Raw genomic sequence first — 21423 nt, 5'->3', positions numbered from 1 at the left:
TGCAACATGTGGAAATGACAGGGTTTCTGTCCACTGTGTGTGTGCGTGAAAGTTTTATACTGTATCTCCTCTGTTAAACCTCCTGTAGGCTCAGTTTAATGATGGTTAAAAGCAAGGTAAATATCAGTAATGCCGAATACAATGAAATGAGATTGTGATTGAAGAGGGGGGTAATGTAGGCCTGTTTAGTTGTGCCAATTTACTCTGATACTGTGGACCACACCTTAATAACAATCCAAAATCTGGCACATCACCATATGACTCAACAGATAGTGAAGATAAATATCCCTGAATTCAGAGAATTTAACATTATTGCAGAGTAGATAGTATGAGCAAGAAAACCATTAATAAGTATGGCAATGTAGTTTTCATCTAGCAATACAACAAAGGTTCAATACATCATGTTTGTAAAATGTTATGATGCTTATCAAGGGTTTGTCATTCTCTGCTCATGAAGAAGAGTTTAAAACCACAACCTTCACTCAGAAAATGTGTCCAGCCTTAGTATCGTAGTCATAGAAACTCAAACAGTAGGAAACACATACTCAAGCAGCCGAGAGTAAAGTTGAAGGTTGTTTTTTTAGAGAGAAACTACACACGTCTGCTAAAATGGCTGTGGAGTGAGACAGACACAGCCAACATACAGAAATATGTTTGTCTTGTATTATCTTGTTGTCGAACCCTGGGAATCATCAAACAAATGAGAATATCTGTCACCACTGCAGCTCTGGGCCTCTGCAGACGTTGGCTCTGTTTTTGTGAAACCACAGGATTTGCTGCAGGGTGAATGCAACACGTGTGGCCCACACATTCAACAACATGTTGACTCGCTATTTTTGTGTGACGGACTGTTGATCCATTAATGCAGCAAGTTCAGATGAGCAGTCAGCGACACCATCCGAGGCGCGACAAATCTCTGTTAATTCCATCATCTCATTACGCCTTGTTCTCCTGCAGCGTTTAATGACACCTGATGGGAGAGTCAGAGCCAAGAAAACAGCAGTGGGTAGATTTATTTATATTTTTTATGATTTTCTTGGAACTTCAGTTTAAATTTGTGGTACATTTGGATGAAATCTAACTCCATTCAGTTAAAGAGTCCCACTAAACCATGACTTTGTGACAACATGCTCAAGTCACAGGTGTGGTCAGTGAGCTGCATGTTCTGTTGGTGTGTGTGTGTGTGTGTGGCACCATGGAGAGACGTTCAATGAGAGGTCGAGCTTTAATGTTTCAGCACCATGGAGAGAGAGGCAGGGTTTGACTTTTTCAGTTCTATAGAATCAAGAGAGAGTGGGAGGTTGTAAATCTATATAACCTTTCAAAAAACAAATTCAGTAACTATGACAAAAAATGTGATCCAACCCCAAGATTTCATTTTTCATTTTGGCTGCAGAGAATTTGTTTTTCATTCCTTTCTGGATGAAATGGAAATTGTTTTTCCTTTTTCTTCTTGAGATGAGAAGCAAGGCAAGATTATTTGTATAGCACATTTCAGCAACAAGGCAATTCAACGTGCTTTCCATAGAATATAAAAGGCATCGTGACAAATTGTAAAAGCAACATAAGATAATACATAGAAGAAGCATTTAAAAGGAAATTTAAAGAGTTGAATACGGAATATAAAAAATACATAAATAAGTTGAGAAATAAGAGTGAAAATAACAGTGCAGTGTTATAAATGAGTCTAAGAATGAAAGAGCGATTTGAGGCCAAAGTTTAAATGTGTGGGAGCCAAAAAGAGTTAAACATTATGAAATGACCGGCTGTGATACAATACGTCAGATTGCAGTTAAATAGAATCTATGGGAACGTAATTGTCTGCTGATGCGCCTGACGTCAGCTCAAACCTTTTAGCTCTAATTCAGCTTAATGGTTTGTGTTGCTTTGGAGGATACTAATGACAATGTAGTGTCATAAATTCAGTTTTTCTGTGTTTGAGATTCGAACTATGTCGGCCTACTGAAAATAATGAAATAATGAATACAGCATGGTCCACACTCAAAGTTCTCATTCTTTGGATTTCTTTGAAAGGCACCATATCTTGCGAGTGCATATTTATCTCCGGTGATTTCGGCAGCAAGAACTGACCAAACATTAGACACATGAATTAGAACGGTAATATATTCTTGTCTAAAATGTCAATGTGCTGCATTATCCCTGTGATGCAAGTCCTATTTATTGTTTTTACTTGAATTCTTCTTGATACAAGTCTAATTGCGCAGTGTCAGTAAAACAAAACTTTTCTGTTGATGTGTATGTGAGGGCAAGTCCCAGATTTGCTGTAGAACACACACTCTCACTGACCTCTCTGTGTCTCTGTATCTGAATAATGCATCTGAACTGCAGCTTTCCTTCACTGTCACAATCCATTATAGTCAAACAATATTATCTTTATCCACTAAGTGTGAATGTGCATGTCTTCAGTGTGGTGGCCTGTTTCCCTCCTTGTGGCCTGGTCCTGAACTGCAATTCTGCACCTCCTGAGCTGAAAGGTGATTCAGCAGAAATCCCCAGACACTGAGTTAGACTGTGTGTGTGTTTGCTGCTTTGTGTAGAAAGTGTGTGTGAGGACACTGGACCGACAACAGAGACAGGACATGCTTACTCTTCTGACTTTAGTACATTCACTTAAGTCAAGCTTCGCATACAAAGTAATGACAAGTGAAAAAAAACAGCCTGTTTGTGGTGATTCATAACAGTGTGTCTTTTTCCCAGTTGAACTTTTAAAAACTTTTAAACAGTTTCTTTGAAGAGGGTCCTTATCTAATATTTTAAAACAAACCTGACCCTTAACTCATAAAACCAAATATATTAGCTTGTAGATAAATATCTTTTTATACTTGTGTAGTAATAATTTTTAATATTATTATAAGTAGTGGTGGTGGTATAATCAGACAGACTGTTACATAGAGGGGTGTGAAAAACGTTTGTTTACCACAGAACAACAAAGAGAGTTGTCGAGTTGCATTATGGGAAATGTAGGATCCAGTCTTTTATACCACCTCCTCATACCAGGGATCATCTCTGACTATCTTTTTTTATTTTGGAAATATGTTGCTAAATTGCTGATGTACCATTTTAATTCCACACACACATTTGTCCCAAAACCCAAATCTAATTCTTGATTAGTTTTCACCAAGAGGAATTCAAAACCAGCAGAGACAGCGAGGCTGCACTCACCATTGCATTCTAAAATTCTGTGTCATCCTTCGGTACGAAGTGATGACACATTAGCAAGAGTATCAAACGTGATCATTCTGGGCCACCGGGGGGCAAAGTCTGCTGGTGCAGGTCTGATGGTCTGACAGTGTCTTTTTCTGATCTGTCTGCCCCTCGTCTGTCTGTCAGTGTCCGCTGGTTAATGTGATCTGCAGAGGAAGCAGGCGTACAAACTTCAACTGTGTTGTTGACGCATTCTCCACGGGCCGGGGAATGCTGAGGTAATGCCTTGCTGCCTCACTGCCATGAAAGGACATGTTGGCAGAGAGGAAAACAACCAGTGGCTCTCTGTTTATCTGTTTATGCAAATTATCTCCTCCCAATATATACAAATCAAGTATACTCTTCATTTACATTTTTGTAGAAAACTTCCAAAAGTCACTTTACAGTTTATATGCATACATATGTTCATGCACAGACACACCCTAAGTCACGTGCCTGCTCTGACATGCACATCATTGGGAGTGCATTAGTGCTGAGGGGGTGTTGGAGGAAATGGCTGGTGGAGTGAAGAGTGGTGGGTGGGGGGTCGTCCACTTTAGGTCCAAACAATAGAGACACATGGCTGGGTGGGGACATGCACAGAGAGGGTGTGTGTGTGTGTGTGTGTGTGTGTGTGTGTGTGTGTGTGTGTGTGTGTGTGTGTGTGTGGGGGTAGACATGTGGGGGGTGTAATGTGGTGGACAGCCTCTGTGACAGCTGCTCCGCCATGTCGTCCCTCCCTCTGTAGAAAAACATAAACCAGTTGTAAATCTCTACAATAATAATAGCATGTAATAATAATAATAATAATGATAATAATAATAATAATATATTATGTCAAACTTTACAATGACTGGTGAAGTGTGAGACTCTTTACTTTGTTGAATATTAGGGTTATTCTTTTATAGTTCTTTAAAAGATCTAAATCACACAATCATAAAACATACATTTTCTTTTCTATACTTCAAGTTTGGAAAATAATTACTCTTAAAAACGATGTAATGGTCACATACTGTCTATTCTTATAAAAAATTTGAATTTAAAAAAAAGTGAATTCTCTTATTATAAATCAACAGGATGAACAGCTGCATTTTTGCAGCAACATTTTAAAGCAGCTAAATCATTTCAGCCCCGGATGTCGATGTTGATCAATAATAAGTATTTGTATTTGTATTTCATTTATCTTTTATTTAACCTAAAGGTACGTATGATATACAACACCTCTTTTGCCCGAGAGTCCTTGTCGAGCAGTAATGAAGTACAATTTTTTCAAATATAAATACAAGCAGGAACAAATATAACACACACACACACACACACACACACACACACAGAGACATGTTACCTCCTAGTCAGTCTCTCAGTGACCAGCAGTGAGACACAGACACAGGACAGACACCGTGTGGGTGTTTTTTTTTTTTTAAACCAGCTAGTTCAGGTTAGCTCGATTAATGTATTAATGAGGGAGGGGCGACCTCTGATTGGTCAGACTCACTAATTACACCAATTTGAGTGACAAAGAATGAAACGGCTGCAGGCTGCACCAACTGCGCCCTCCAGCGGAAAGCTCGCCACACTGCTCCTCTTCCAGTGGGAGCGTATTGAGGGAGGGGCCGGCTGAGAGAAGCAGAGACGCTCCTGAATCTCTGAGCCACTTTACATCGCACTGACAGAGGGGCCACCATTCCCTGAAGCTCCCATCCAGGCGAGGGCTGCAGCATCCGCACAGAGGGAATCTCCATTTTTCTAACAGCTTAATCTGCGAAGGTGGAACCGAATCAAAGAACATGTCTTATCAAGGAAAAAAGAACATCCCGAAGATCACAGTGAGTAGAGAAGAGTTATTCATCCGCTGTGGGAACTTTGATGCTGTGCTGTTGCAAATAAAAAAATGAAATACAAATCACTGCGCTTCTCTGCGCCATGGATCAGAAACACGCGCTGCGCCGGGCGTGTGCGTTTCCCTCTCCATTGTCAGACTTGGCCGCAGGAAGCCGATGGAAAAAAAAAAATGCTGCACAATGAAATGGCACGAGCGGCTGCCATAGAGACGGCCAGTCAGGGAGACGAGGCGTTTTCTTAAAGGTGTCCTGCATCTTCTTTGTTGAACGGATCCATGCGCGCAGAGGAGCCGGCTCGCCCTGAAAACCATCACTGAAATGCTCCTGCAGGGACATGATGCAGCTCAGTCACCAGGTTTTACATTGTGCCTTGGCAGCATGTGCTTATTGCATGTAATGGATGGGCTTTGTTTTCACGTTTTAGCCATTTTGACAAGAATGTGCTCAGGCCTGTCTCTCTGTGGAGATGAATCTGGGCCTAATTTAAACTGTGGTCTCATTTTCACTGAGCTTTTCCCTGATGCACAAATCATTTTTTATAGAACATGCTTCAAAGTATCCTAATGATATTATAACCTTATGTTGGCCTGTTGTTAATTTTGGCTAGAAAATAATTGAGCAAAAGTAAAATTACAATTTGTAATTCTTGTGCATCGGCTCATTAGTTCCACATATAGCACCTTATTTCTTTTAATGTTAAGAATAAATCTGCCCCCTTCACACCCTCAGACACTGGCCTCTGTTCATGATGCAGGCTGCTGCAGAGGAGAGTGAGGAGGAGAAGGGTGGTGGTAGGTGGGTGGGGGTGGGGGGGTACACGCCCATTTGCCATGAGCTGTGAGGAGCCGGCCTTGTAATGAGGCCGCTCCTGCAGGAGAAAGAATCAGACTCCTGTCACAGCATCCAGGGTGGAGGTGGAACGGCCATCGCTGGTGACACAGCCCGCAGTGCTTACACAGTCAGCCGGCTGGGTGTCGGTGTGCGTTACAACTGCAGAGAAACCTCACCCACTCCCTCTCGTTTTCTGTGTGTGTGTGAGTCCGAATCGCCTTCCGCCTAGTTTTCATTGTTGCGGCTCAGGGCTGCAGTCAGGGGTGTGATGCCCAGCTGTGGGAGACACAGCCTTTGTCTCCTCCTCTCAGCTGATACTACACCAAGGGGGAGATTTGGGGGGGAGACCGGGCCTGTTGTAATCTATATCTCTATTTTCAGCCATTTCTTGGTGTCTTTACACTTAAAGTAGGACATGTCTCTAGCATATGCTCAGGTGGGCCAGGATTTTCCAAGTCATTAGAGGGATGGAATACATTTTTCTGAATTTGGCCTCATTTTGTCAGGCTAGTGCAATCTTTCTTCCGATCAATTTAACTTATCAAGATTTCATTCCTGGTTGATGTGGTGACTCCTGTGGTGACTGGTGGTAAGAGCAGGTGTCGGACACATAATTCTGCTCAAAGCGATACCCATATCAACCACCGGGGGAAGCAACCACACCTTAAGCAGCTATACTCAGAAACAAATTGCGAAATCCAGATGAAATTTATTACGTTTTCTTTTAATAACGAAGATAGTGAAGAGGTTTTTTCGTGGTTGAATTACCGCCACACCAGCCGCCAATCACACCAGACTGTGCCGGTGACAATGAGAACTCTAAAGAAACAGTTACACAATGGGTGTTCATGAGACATTTTTGGCTAAAAATAGCCTCCACACAGGGAACTGATGTCATGATTTAACTTGAAGAATGAGTCTAGTTTTTCCTTATCTTCAACATGAAAGAGTAAAAACCAACAAGAATTTGATCTTTCTTAACCAAACACCACGATAATTGTGGAACCTTCTCAAAGGGCTGTTTCTTTAATGTTGTAACAAGTGGTTAGTGTTATTCCCACAACCACAAATAGCTCAGACAGTTTGACCCCAGCAGGGTCAGTCACAAGAGTTTTGATTTTTAAGGAAGTCGACTAAATCGTCTAAAATCGTGCTATTAACCGCCACTGTTATCCAAACATTATGAAAAGCACTTAAACTGAGCCACATCCACTGCTCTCCTGTACTCCTTTAGTAAAATTAGATTCAATGGGTTGCTGTTATAGCAGCATTGTTGATTTTAGGCTGTGTCTGAAATCAATTCACTAAACCCCTACTTCACTATATAGTGACTTCTAAGTGCAGATCTTTCGGACACTACTCGTTGCATTCTCTCTGCGCTCCTATTACATATTTACCGCCACAACTCTGATTGGTCTAGACATCTAGCAAACTATGCGAATTGGAAAAATTAGGGACGTACGTTAAAAAACCTGAATGCTGGAAAAAAGCCGGCAAATATAAACCTGTCTGTTTTTATCCTCATGATAAGTCAGACATTTTTATTCAGAATAAGAAGGAGTCGAACCACCAGAGGAAGAAGATTAGCTGCCCCACTCTCCTCTCGCTTCTCCGCTGGGAGCACAATACATTTGGGTTTGTATCGCTCGGTTAGTGACCACCGGTTGTGCACTACTTTTCACGATGCATTGTGGGAAACAATGAGTTCACTATATAGGATTTAAAGATTTTAGTGAGTGAGTTCTGACTCAGCCTGTTCGTAGAATTTGATAATTATAAGAAACAAAATGTCATCAGTCCTATTCTTTAACTTATTACAAATGTTCAACAGACCTACTGTAGTTATTGTGATGTCTGTAACACTGGCCTGAGAGATACAGTGATCATAGTTAGACCACATGAAAATCTTCATAGGAAGCTGTGGTACTTTCTCATTCTCATATACTTCCAATAAAAGGACCTGGAACACGCTCCACTCCCGCGCACACAGAGGGACCATAACCCTCTCCCCCTCCCACACTCTCCCTCTGTATTTCCAAGTCTGTCCACTCCATTCCAGCTGTTTCCTTACGTCTGCTCTCAGCCAGAGTGTCTCTGTCACATTTCTAGGTGTGGCTCTTCCCTTCCCTCATATACCCTCTCACAGCGGCCTCACTGTTGCTCCATGCTGGCACATGTCATCGCAAATCCCCTCCAGCTGGAACCGTCATCTGTGGGCATGAACCGGTGCCGGCAGACGGTGGCTCTGCCCGGGGAATCGACAGGGCCCCACCACACCAGACTGTGCCTGTGCCATGCAGGCTGCAGCAAAGTGGGCCCGAGTGCAAACAAAATACCCCGTGGCTACCCAGATGTTGCCGTGCGACTCGCCATGACAACGGATATACAGTACAGTTGCCATGTAAGGAAAATACAAGCCGTGTTTGGTTCGTCGTGTGGGCCTGTGATTCGACACACGTTTAGAGTCTGTCATACAGGCACGTCTCCACTGAAGGAGTAGCCTGTGTAATTCAACCTGTCTGGCCCAATCAGATCCAGATCCAGACTGTTTTTTTCTCTCTCGTTCTGTCATCACCATGGTTACGTGGTTACACTACTCCCGCCTATCACAAGATCAACATTCCAGTCGAGCAAGTTTTCTCTCAGACCTTGGCGGGAAGGAGCCTCTGCAATTAATTTAGATTGATAAGTCCCATTGTTTTCACTTTTCCAGAATGTGCAGAAGAGAAAAAAAAAGATCCTGTGCAGTTTGGGGTAAAGAGTAAATATTTTTTGCTCGCTAGGCAACAGGGCTGAAGCAGAGGCACTGGTGAACATTCGGGATGACTTTCCTCTTCCAGTGGTCCCGGCCCGCCCGCCTCCTCGCCGCTCTCTCCGCCCACGCAGCCCTGCCTGTCGCAGCCCCGACGAATGTCCTCGCAGACCCTGTAGACCTTTTCCTGTGTAGCTGTGGAGTTTTTCCAGGAGCATTCCCACATATAAAGCACCGAGGATGAGTGGTTATTGTGCATTTCCATCCCGGGTTTATGACAATTCTCCCCTCTGCTGTCTGGTGGAAGGTGGAAAAAACGTTCTCAGTGGCAGGGTAGTACATGAACAACATCCTGCCGTCTATTCTGGATTCCTGCTGTGCTGGCTTGTGTAAAAGAAAATGACAGTTTCCTGTGCAGTGTGAAGTGCTCTATTTTTGGTGCTTTGGTATGTCAAGATATTTTCGTCACGTGAACCTAAAATGACTTTGTTGCCAGAAATGTCAACGACTGTAAAAACTCTTTCTTATTACTTTCTCCGGTGACTTCAAACCTTGAGACTCATCAGAGGAGTAACGCAGCTTGAATCACACAGTCAACCCAAACCATCCACATTTTGAATTTTGCGAACTGGGATAAACCTTTTTGTAAGGATTTGTAGTTCAGTTGTAACGTTTGCATGACGTTCGCAGTAATCCTCCGGCTGTCCTAATTTGTCGTGGAAGAAATCCTGTGCTCAGTGACTTTCCGTAGAAAAACACCAAATCCTCTTCTGTTTACCCGGCTCCAAAACACTGAGATTAGGTCACAGTCCCGCACGCACACTGTCATTAAGTGTGGAAGTGAAGGTCTAGTGATTGTTGAAGCCAAAGAAATTTCTTTACGTGTCAGGGTTCAGGGTTCAGATGAACTGAAAGTCTATTTTAAAAGATTTTAATACATTTTTTCATTTAAAGTTGTGTTGTTTTTGTGCCTCAAGTTGTACAGCACAGTTTGTTTTGTAGGCAGGACACCGCTAAGCCCCCATATCTAGAATTTCCTCCTGTGACAATATCTGTTGCTGGGTGAAAAGATGTTTTGACAAAACATTGGTCGTAAAACACACAGATGTGGGTGGTTATGTATATTAAAATTAAACCCAGCACCAACACAATGCATTCAGCAAATGTTTTATGTATGCATTGAAACTTGCACAAACACGTAACACAATAGACGTTTATTTATCTGGTGTGACAAAGGCTAGCATGAGCGCTAACCACTTTGGAATAACTGAATCCTTCCATGTCAGAATACAGGGTGTTTTCCCTGGTCCTTCTTTTCGATGTGAATGCAGCATAATGCATATTGACTCCTATTGGTTCCACTCTGCGTCTGTACAGTTCATTATAACTGAGATGTTTCCCCCCCTTTAAAACACTGTCTGGTGTAACAGCGACATGATTGACAAAACGAGGACATGGTCAGTGACCCTGGAAGGTCAGAGCAAATCAGGATCAACATCACCGATGCCCAGTGTAAATGTTTTTAATCCAGTTAACATGTCAGTGCAGTCAGGAGTGGGAAATGTTTTGTAATAGCAGCTCAATACGGATTTATTACTCTTTGTTCACTCTCATTTCTCATCAAGATTAAAGTCTGTCATTAGTTGCACATAGTGATTATGTGGACTCTCATATCGAGCGTACCCAGATCCTCCATCTTGAAATGGTTGTGGTCGTACGGTATCATCTGAGACTCGGGGCTCCGACACCACAGCCACTGAAGAGCATGAAGTCTTCCTCGCCAAAAACCCGGGTTGTAACAACAACAAAAAATCAAAACACCACGACGGTTGTGGTATCTGGTCAAAGTGTTGTCTCATTCATGTCGTAACGAACGGTTAGTGTTATTCTCACAACCACAAAATGGCACAGGCAGTTTAACTCCAGCGATGTCATGGTTACACGGTCGCAGTAGTTTTGTTACTCAGGGGAGAAAACTGTGAAAAGTTAATGAGTTCCTGTTGGCGGGGTTACAGGAAACCATGATAGCCCCATTTACAGTGAAGTAAAAATGGAGAATAATGCAGAAATAATGAGTAATCATATTTGGAAATGAAATGACAGAATCCGGTGGCACATCCACTACATAACTGTGGCAGCAGTGGGAAACAGCTGTCTCTTGCGATGTTTTCTATGAATTACTGAAGTGTAATAAGTTGCTGTTTGTGGTCGAATGGCCTGAATGTCTGTGAACGAGACAGTTTGAGGCTTCCAGGGAAAACCTGGTGATCAAGAGGCCTTAATGAAAGATCTCCTGTCTCCGATTATGTGCTGTTAGTTTGCCAAACAGCACCACCGCATAGATTTAAGTTATATGTGGTGTGACAGGTTGGATACGGCTGTTGCTGTTGAAATCATATTTCTGCATCATTAATTAAGGTGTCGACGGCATCTCAGCATGTAGTTTTCCACTGGATGTGAAAACACTGAAGACTTATATAAAATGCAGTTGAACAGTTATAGTAAGTTCATTATGTATTTCACAGGCAGATGCATTAACGGGGGAATCAGACAGATGCTGGGTTGTAATGGAAATGGAAAGCTTTATTGATTGTCCAATGGCTGCAGTCTCCTGCATGCTGTTATAGGCCAGTCGGGAGAATGGGCAGTATTTGACAAAGGGGTGTGTGCGTGTGTGTGTAGCACTTGTGTAAGGGACCCATGCATGAGGGCACACCCCTCACTGCGGTATCATAAATCTGATAAAAACTCACTGTTGAATTAAAATTATACTATTGGATTAAATAAGTACATTTGAGAATTTTTTGCAGTGAAACAAGCAGTTTGCTGTGATGCATTTCTCACTGTTTTTTAACTCGACTGAAAGCTGCAAGTTTGTTATTTATTTGTCAGTTGATTGAGCTGCACCAATTAGTTGATTCATCGATAATCGTTAAGTTAATCAGCAGCTATTTTCATAATCAATTAATCATTTTAGGCTTTTTTTTTTCAAAGAACAAATAACAGCGTCTGGTTCAGTTCTCATACGTGACATGTGAGGATATATCGATTGTCATTTCATCATTTACTAATTGATAAATTGATTAATCCTCACTGCACAATTGTGTGATCACTATACAATTCAACAGAAACAATAATTCTGCCGAGCATTGTCAGTCCTGATAGTTTGTGCGTTTTAAGCTGCAGACTTTGATGATATCTGAAGTGTTTCTCGTCTACGTCAGGCTAAAAATAATATTCTACACATCATCTCCATGAAAGAGGTGAAGAAGGTATCAGGATCCACTCCCTGTTCTCTCCTCCCTGTGAACATCTGAGCTAATGAGTGACAGTTTTAGGCCAGTGTTCTCCATGTGCTCTCTGCAGTGATGATCTATGCTGGTGCTATGTTTCCAGCCACTGATGACTGTGTGTTGTAATGTGCTGCTTCAGGGTGTGGTTGCCTGGGCCCTGCTTCACACCACTCCATCACCAACACACTCACACACACACACAGGCGCAGGAACACATGTATTATGAGCTCAGCAGATATGAAGCTTGTTTCACTCTACAGACAAAACTGTATTATGCTCGTTGCTCTTTTCCTCTGACATGTGAAGGAGTGGCTGCAGTTCATTGCAGTGATGAAATAATGGGTCCACCGCCAAGAAATCTCCTCACACATGTGCTGAAGGGAGAATAGAGGAGTCTGTCTTCTCTGTAGGAATCCATTTTACTACTGAGGTACAACCTAGTATTATTGTTTTTCACAATAACTAGTTGGATTTTAAATGACAGAAACGCTCCATTGTTTCTCCAGGACGTTGTGTGGTTATTCATAGCAAACTGTTGTTGACAGGCAGTAACTGATGATTATTTTCACAATGGATTCATTGAGCATTAATCTCATATGAGAGCGGCAGCGGTTAAAATCAATCAGATTAAATTTAACCAGCAGATATTTTGTTGATCAGATCTTTTCCCAGACGAAAAGCAGCAAACATCTTCTTTTCTTGACGTCACAGTCTAGGAAATTACGACGGGCACTCACGACTATTCCTTTAATGTTTTATGGACAAATACAATAATTGATTAATCTAGAAAATAAACAGTTGATTGATCGCTAATGAAAATAGTAATTAATTGATTTCCTACAGTCAGACTTGGCAAAATAAAACTAAGAATTCCGTCTTCCTATTTGAGCTGATACCAACATATGTTAAATCTTTCTGCTTGATAAATGACTGAACTTATAGCAGTGAACTCCCAAGGGATCAGAGCAGCAACAAGGATCCTGCTGGGAGAACTAATCCACATGTGATTAACGCATACATGAAAAAGGACTGAACAGTGTGTGGGGGTGGAGTAAGGAGCAGAAGCAGCGTGCAGTACTGTCATGAAGGTATCAGACATGTCAGATCATACTGGCTGCACCACAAACCTGCATAATAACATATTACTGGGACTACAAATAGCAGTTCTATTAAATAGGTGGTTAATGAAATGTCATGAATTGGTGGAAATGTCTTTAGCTAGCAAATAAAACCCAAATAAAATCAGTCCAGAATCATATAAGATGAATTATTTTGTGCAACGTGATCAAAATACCTGAATTATCATTTCTGACTATTTGATCAATTGAGAAATCCTTCCTGCCCTGATTAAGTGTAAACAGTTAACTCACAGACGACTCAACCAACCAGCTGCACAAGTACCCGTCTACAAACCATCACCCCCCCGCCCATGTTGTCCTCCGCCCTGTTCAGCAGCAGCCAGTTGAAACCAGAGCAGCCGTCCAATAAGTCAGCAGAACCAGGCCCGCTCTCCCCTCCTCTCTCTCTCCCTGCAGTCGCCATGACAACAGAGTTAGTCCTTGGCGCAGCAGCAGCAGCAGCAGCAGATTTGATGTCCGACTGTGATGTCATGGCAACGCCCAGATCACACCACATTACGAGACTTTGGGGCTGAAGGCTCCCTCAGACATGACTGTGCTGTAGATACATTGTGTGTGTGCATCACATTCAGGGATTGTTATTTTTATAATATCCTGCCTCGTAAAGTGATCAATAATCCACAGTGGCAAATGTAAGTCTCTAGGATGAATGGATTTTACTCAGAAAATAACATCCACAGATTCTGTTGCACAACCAAATCTGGATAAAGGTTGTTTGGATGTTAATCTGTGATCAGTCGTAAAAAGCAGCTTCAGTTCGGTGTCCTGCAGCTTCACATACGTTATCACCATGAGTGGTCCAGGTAATTCATAAATTACAGTCTCTCTATGAATATCATCTCCTGCTGTAAAGATATAGAATATAATGATTTATCATAACTTAATGCTTCTTGTTCTCTGAGGCTTCAGGACATTTCTTTCAGTGAGCGATTTAATCTGTTGTATCTGAGCGAAAAGTAATCCCCCAACATTTTACAGAATTATGCTTTTATCAGGATCACCGTGGAAACATGAGTTGTTTTTGCAAAGCATACGTTGATGTGATCAGACTGGAACATATTCATCAGTACTTGTCACCACTTACTATCTTTTGAAGGCAGCTACATTGTGACAGTCGCAATGATGAAGATGAAAACAAGCAGCAATTTGAGTAATCGAATTTACTTTTAATCTTTTATAATTTATTGCATTGCGTCTGATTTTAATGAGCACACCGAGAATACACACAGAGAGAAAACAAGGAACAGAGTCAAACACATGACGCCTCGATGCAAGAAGCACTTCAGTGTCTTCAACTGAATCCTTGTTCAGGACGCACACACAGGACCAGACTAACGTAACAATAATGAAAGTCATTGCATGTCTAATTTAAAATGGCTTCACTATGCCACACCTATCTGGACGTCATATCAGTGACATGTATGACAAGTGCATGCAAAAATCTAAACTAGAAAAGTCCACAGAGACATGGTTTTCTATGACTGTGTGTGTTTAAGAAGCAGCAAGGCCAAGACATTGGTTTGACCAACACAACGCTGCACATTTTCATTATGGAACGTTAATAAATAGGCTGAGAGAGGTTTATATTATTTGTTTGGCTCACTTGATCGATACTGATTGAAGTGGCTGATGCTGATAAAAACTACTATAGTTTTACAGTTAAACTACTTTATCGACCAATGTATATATTCAGAAATTGGCAATGATTCCTAAGATGTCATTATCAAACCTTTATGACAAAGAATTGAAATTTTCTAAAGCTTGATATTTTACAGTTCAACCATAACCTTTATTTAATGACTATAAATAAAAAATAAAACACAAATACAACCAAACATATAGAACTTGAATGAAGAAAATAAGCGTAATTTATTTTAGCAATATATAAATCTAATAATAATAATAATATAAACACAAATTCACATCTTTTCTGCATTTTTTCAGTCCGTAAAATAAAAGTTTTCAAATCTGCGATATGTCTGTGAATGACTCATATTGGCTGATTTTTATCTGCTCCTCAATAATCGATCAGGCACAACAGTGAGCACAGGTGTGAAGAAAACATGGATGCAAATATGGGTTTTTTCTCGCAGCTGGAATCAATCCCCTTCACTACACAAGACCACAGGGAGAGACGACAGTCCTCTGTGTGGTCCTGTCCACAGCCGAACTGTGCGTGGTGTGTCTACATGGGACAACAGCGACAAACATGCCCTGTCTCTTTCCATCTCTGGGTGAATGAATGAATGAGACATTGTCCGTCTCCTCTGTGTGGGGAAAAGGAAGGATAATATTTAACGACGGAGAAATAGTGAAGCATTGTTCAATTCCAAATATAGAACCGGAACGATCTGGCAGATATTCCTCCTGGGAGATGATGCCAGCCAAAACTGGGTCTTTGTTGCAAGAACATTCGATTGAACTCTTCTGTCTCTTCTCCCCCATCATTCTCTCTGCAGAGCGACCGGCTTCTGATCAAAGGCGGGAGGATCGTGAACGATGACCAGTCCTTCCATGCCGACATCTACATGGAGGATGGCGTCATTAAGTAAGTCGTCCACTGCCCTCATTTCTGCTCTATCCCCATTTGCTCTCATTCCTCAGCTCAGACAAATCATCCGTTTACTGTCCTTTAGTCAAGTTAACTTGTTTCTCATATGTTCCAAAACTCCACGTTAAACAGCATCGTTCTTACGAGAACACAGATGGCTGCTGCAGCTATTAGAGGAATATAATTCTTCTTGACATGCACAATATGTTACAGGTTGTTCAATCCATCCAATGGATTGTCCAGATGAGTTTGTGTAAATGTCAGAGGGAAATTCCCCTTTTTTATTTTCAGATTTTATTTCCGTTTTGACTTCACATGCAATCACTGTCTTGGAGATTTGGGACATGTGTGACATCACAAGGGGCACGAGCCTCCCCCGGCTTTGTCAGTGTAACAGACATAATCTCAATCTGTGACAGAAAGGAAATTCAGAGATTGGTTTTCCTGGAAATATCTGCATATTGTCATGGTTCTCTATTACATAGATTATATATAAAGATGGAGGCATGTGTCCAAATTCTCCCACTATCCAGGAATCAAGCCATAAACAATACGAACTCTGTAGGTCAGAGGGTGGAGCCACAGTAGCAAGGTCCTGCAAATACACACTCTCGACCAATCCCAAGTCAGTTTAAACCCGTTTTATAAAATCAAATAACGAAATAAAATCAAATTTAGCAACTTGAATGACAGGGGAACATTTATTTAATATGAGCTTTGCCTTTTAAGTTTGGCTCATTCATTAACATGGAGGAGATGGGATTAATGATCTATACTGCAGCCGGCCACCAGGTGGAGATTGAGGCGTTTCGGTTTCACCTTTAGGGAGCCATCACTGGTAAAGTCTCATCTTAACCATTAGTCTTCCATCCATGGGGGTCGTGAGGTGGCTGGAGCCAATCCCTGCTCTTATTGGATGAATGACGGGGTAAACCCTGTACAGGTCGCCAGTCCATCACCGGGCTGACAACCACATTCATCCTCACATTCACATCTACAGGAAATTTAGAGTCTCCAGTTAACCTAACCTGCATCTTTGGGCTGTGGGAGGAAACCAGAATCCCCATAGAAATGGAGCGAACATTGAAACGAGACAGCAGTAGCCACTGCACCACCATGTTTCCACCAATAGTCAAGGTGGACCAACCAGCTCCAACCATTTGTCAAAATGAACAATAAAATGTTCCTACAACACAGTGAGGTTCTAGTTAATAGTGATGAACAGCCACACTGGACCCAAATTCTGTCTCTGCCAGAAGAGGCCGAGTTTCCTTTCTCCTGAATCAGTCAGTCCTCACCCCCACTCTCCCTGCCCTCCCCCCGTACTGTTCCCACTCGATTCTCCAATTATAAACCCTTTGTCCCCGCTGCCCGGCTGAGGGGCAGCTCAGAGAAAGGCACCCACTGGAAGGCTGGTGTTGCATAATAAACACCCAGATGACTGCCTTGGCCTGCCCCTCTGTCTGGACTGTCTCCTCTATAAACTCTGAACAACACCAGGGTTTTTTCTTGTTGTTTTTTATCAGCGCTGAGATGTTGATGTGTTGACATGGTTACAATGTGCTGCTTCGAGGTTGGCTGACTTTGTTTTGGGGTCGTTCTAAAACCTGTTTTTGCTTTAGAAACTCCTATTGGCAAATGTTGGGCTGGAACAGTAGGAAAAAACCCACTGTTAATGCTTGTTTATTTCAAAATGTAACAATATCATTTGATTGTCATTGCATAGTAAAAGTAGGAATAAAAGCTGTGTGAAAGTATTATCATACAATTCTGACAACATCCTCCGCCCTCAACAGGCAGATCGGAGACAACCTGATCGTGCCCGGTGGTGTGAAGACCATCGAGGCCCAGGGCAAGATGGTGATCCCGGGCGGCATTGACATCCACACCCACTTTCAGATGCCGTACCGCGGAACCACCACCGTGGATGACTTCACTCAGGGATCGAAGGCCGCTCTTGCCGGGGGCACGACCATGATCGGTGAGGTTCTGCAGCGAAGGGGCGTTTGAGTAACCAGAGGGCCGGGGGTGGGGGTAGGGAGGGCAGAGAGAGACCCCAACAGAGGAAAAAGGGAATGGGAATTCTGTGTTTGGGCAGCTCTCCAAAAGAGGAGCGTACAAAAGACTAAGTGTAAGGGGGATAGCATTGGGGAGGGGAGGGGGGGCCATGGAGTGAAACACTAATCACATAGAAATAGAGCACCAGTGTGTGTCCTCATGCACGTCTGCGTACAGTGTGAGTTTGTGCATGAGACCAGACGCCATCACAGCCAACAGCTGGTATATACCAGAGTCTCATTAGTACCATTAACTTCTTTGGAGCTTGCTGCTGCTCTGTTGCTTATCTGCCACTGTGGTTCTGTGCTCATGCAGACGCAGTCACCAACAGGCGCGCTACTGTCAGTCCGCTCCATTCATGGTCTTCCTCCAGCGCCAGATGATGTTGTGTCTGCGCGCTGGTGCAAGAAGAAGTGAACACAAACACCGGTTCATTTGGTTGGCGCGGTAAACAACAATTGCTTTGTTTAGTGGCCGCCATTCTCCAGCTCTATCCTATTAACGTGCAAAGACTAGATAAGCAGATCGGGTCGTCTTTAATGAGATAAAGCAGCCAGTCAGGTGGCGAAGCAGCAGGAGGCTCCATTGTATTACAGCTGAGTAAGATGGAGCCGGATATTCTGTGCACTGTGATACTGTTGTGCACGAGGAGGATTTACTTTGTGCACGGATCATTTTGAAAGCCGACTTAGAAGATTGATCTGACAAACATTTGTTTCTAAAATATACACAAGAGTGGCACACAGTGGAGCACATACATCCATGTAAGAAACCACATTTAAATTCACCAGGTGCAGATTTTTATATTTAAATTTGCACCAAATTTCACACAATCATAGATATCACTCCTTATAAACATGCCAGGGTTTTGTTCAAGATCCATAAAAGCCCTGATCCGGATCCACACCAAAGTTTAATGGGGTCGTCCTTCGGTCAAGCTGCACCCTTCCACAAAATTTCATGGAAATCAGTTGAGTAGTTTCTGTATAATCCTGTTAATAATCAAGCGAACAAACCCAGACAAAGCCATAATGTCCTTGGTGGAGGTCATAAATTCAGTAAATTATCTAGGATTTTTTACTTTTATAGGACTATTGTAACTGAAGTTTCAGCTTAATGCTTCTAGAAATGTTATGTTTTTATATTCCACCGAGTTTTAAGCACACACATTATCCAATATCCCCCAATCCCCTTTAGTGTCAAGCTGTAATCTATAAAAATGACGATGGTTATGTAACGGTGTAAAAACTCCACAAAAATACCCCCCCATAGAAGTGTCCCCGGAGAGTTCAAGGACGCACACACCGAGACAAAGATGTTCGAAATGTAATGTGACATCTGACACTGTGGGTCGCTGCAGGCTGAGCTCTGCAGGAACACCAGACAGACAGCTTGTTATGCAAGATCAACAATAGAGGGGGGGTTTGGGAGCACGAGCAGACAAATCCTGACATCACCTTGTCCTCGTCTTCCTACGTGTGACTATTCCGACCCCGCTCCTAATTTCGCCTCTCTGTCCGTCTATTCATTTCACGTCACCTGCCGTCTCCCCTCTTTGTGTCCCTCTCACTCATCTTCCTCTCCTGAAAAAAACCCTTTCTCATTCCTTTGTCCTCTCTCCTCCAGTGGACCACGTGATCCCGGAGCCCGGCAGCAGCCTGATGCAGGCCTACGACCAGTGGAGGCAGTGGGCCGACGAGAAGTCCTGCTGCGACTACTCCCTCCATGTGGACGTCACCCACTGGAACGACAGCGTGAAGCAGGAGTTAGACACCCTCATCAAGGAGAAGGGTAGGCTGCGATGGCGTGTTTAGATTTACAAGTTTCAATTTAATTTCTGATTTGTGAAAGTTGAAAAATAAGGATTGTATTCAAAACCAAGCCAACAATAAAGCTAATTCCTTCCCTCTTGTTGTTGATTTCCGAAATGTCGTCACAGAAAGGGAGACATAGCCTATTGTGTTCATTGCTGCAGCTCCTCTTTTCAGCCTCTGTCTGAAATGCTTGGTATTAGCTCCTGTCTCTTTAAATTGTATTCACTTAGTTATACAAAATACAACTCATTCAAAAGATGAGGAAAGAGAGAAGAGATCATAGTCAGATGAGATTTTTCCAAGATAGGATTTCACCTCTGACCTTTCACCTTTTCTCCATTGTGTTGAATCCTTGTGTTTCTACAGGTGTGAACTCGTTCCAGGTCTACATGGCTTACAAGGACTACTACCAGATGACCAACAGCGAGGTACACTTTAACATTTAGTTTGCCCAACTTGCACTAACACAACCTGTGTGGTTCAGTGAGTTGTGTGACTGCACTGCCGACATAGATTCTCTCGGTTTCACTTGGTTTCACTTGGTGTGAAATGTAGAGTTTATTGTCTAACAAATAAAAATCAATACAATGAATCCTGGCCGACTGGCTGTGAAACTGGATTGGTCATGCCGTGTTGCATGAGGGTCATAAAGGCAGAAAAAACATGGCAACAGTTTGGAGAGTAAACTATGACCCACAGTTGGAATTCACCGTAAAACACCATTTCTAAATTGAATTATAGTTCCAGCAAAGCATGAAACTTCTTTCTTTCTCTCCTGAAACACCTCCGTCCTTATGCAACCTATAGCAGATGATGTGTTGTGAGTACATACTGTAACTCTGTGTGGTGCCTGTAAAACACAGAGTGTACGTCCAGACGCCGTGAGGCCCGGTTTCTTCCTGTTTCTCATGCAGCTGTGGCTAATTCCGTTGGTCAGAGGAGACCATGAGGCAACTGAAATAGTCCAGCTTGAAAAAAACTGATGTCATGCAGCTCGGCGCGGCAGCATAACAACAACTGCAGCTCATCCCACATGACTTTAACCGTCTCTGGAGACCACACAAGATAATTGCAGCGTGTCGCGGTGGACAGGCATCATGTTAATTATCAGGTTCCTGTAAATTGTGGCTCATGGGCGACCCCTCCGTTTTAAAAAAAGGAGTGTCTCATCCTTGTGTAAACATTTGGATCAGATGACAAATGTTAACTTTAATTTCACTACTGTTAATGTGTTTTCTCCACCAGCTCTACGAGGTCTTCACCTTCTTGGCGGAGAGGGGCGGCATCGCTCAGGTCCACGCGGAAAATGGCGAGATCATTGCTGAGGTAACCAACGGATACGCCTCTCACACATGTCTACTTCTTTTCCTCCTCCTCCTCTCTCCACTGCCTCGTTTGCTTTTAATCACTTGTCTCGGGTCCAAATCTGCGATCTGTTTTGCTTTAGTGAGATTTATTTGAGTTTATTTCAGTGTCAGTCCACCTGTCTGGTCCCGACCTTATCGCAGCACATCTCACCACCGGCAGACTAAACACACGCTCGCTGGTGAGGGAGAGAATGTGTTTTGTGTTGGACAGTAATGTATGGGTGTAGTTTATACAAGGCCGCGCCGTATTGTGGACAGATGAAGGTGAATTAACCATAAAAAGTTGGTGGATTGAGAGGGTTGGTGTTAGTCAGCGCTCCAGAGCATGTCTGGATTCTGTCACTGTGTGTGTGTGTGTGTGTGTGTGTTGGATCAGATTCTTTGCAAAGTGCAGCTGTCTTCTCCAGCCTTGGAGACCGAAGTCTGATTTCCATCAGGTTTAAGATCAAAAACGTCTAAGCCCGTAGATGATGTTCTGACCAGATTTAACCACAGAGCTCCTGAGATAGAGGGGCCTTTGTTTAGACCTGAGTGTGATTCAGAGGACATGTTGTAACCGAGTGACAATAAATG

The 21423-nt window shown here is 42.7% G+C and overlaps 1 protein-coding gene across 3 annotated transcripts in view; it reads left to right on the top strand.

Annotated features, from left to right (window-relative positions):
- dpysl3 (dihydropyrimidinase like 3) overlaps positions 1-21423 on the top strand; it is a 38408-nt gene that overhangs the window by 446 nt on the left and 16539 nt on the right. For 2 of the 3 annotated variants that reach the window (XM_035178218.2, XM_035178219.2), the window contains exons 2-6: positions 15520-15608; positions 17408-17592; positions 19296-19460; positions 19850-19911; positions 20729-20809. In XM_035178218.2, coding sequence (XP_035034109.1) covers positions 15520-15608; positions 17408-17592; positions 19296-19460; positions 19850-19911; positions 20729-20809 — 582 coding nt within the window. Of the gene's footprint in view, positions 1-4832; positions 5031-15519; positions 15609-17407; positions 17593-19295; positions 19461-19849; positions 19912-20728; positions 20810-21423 lie in introns of those variants that run through there. The other variant, XM_035178220.2, reaches the window with a different exon arrangement.

Source organism: Hippoglossus stenolepis, chromosome 15 (genome assembly GCF_022539355.2).
Source record: "Hippoglossus stenolepis isolate QCI-W04-F060 chromosome 15, HSTE1.2, whole genome shotgun sequence".
Classification (NCBI taxonomy): domain Eukaryota; kingdom Metazoa; phylum Chordata; class Actinopteri; order Pleuronectiformes; family Pleuronectidae; genus Hippoglossus; species Hippoglossus stenolepis.
The sequence above is the reverse complement of the archived record's forward strand: the minus strand, read 5'-3'. Positions and strand labels throughout refer to the sequence as shown.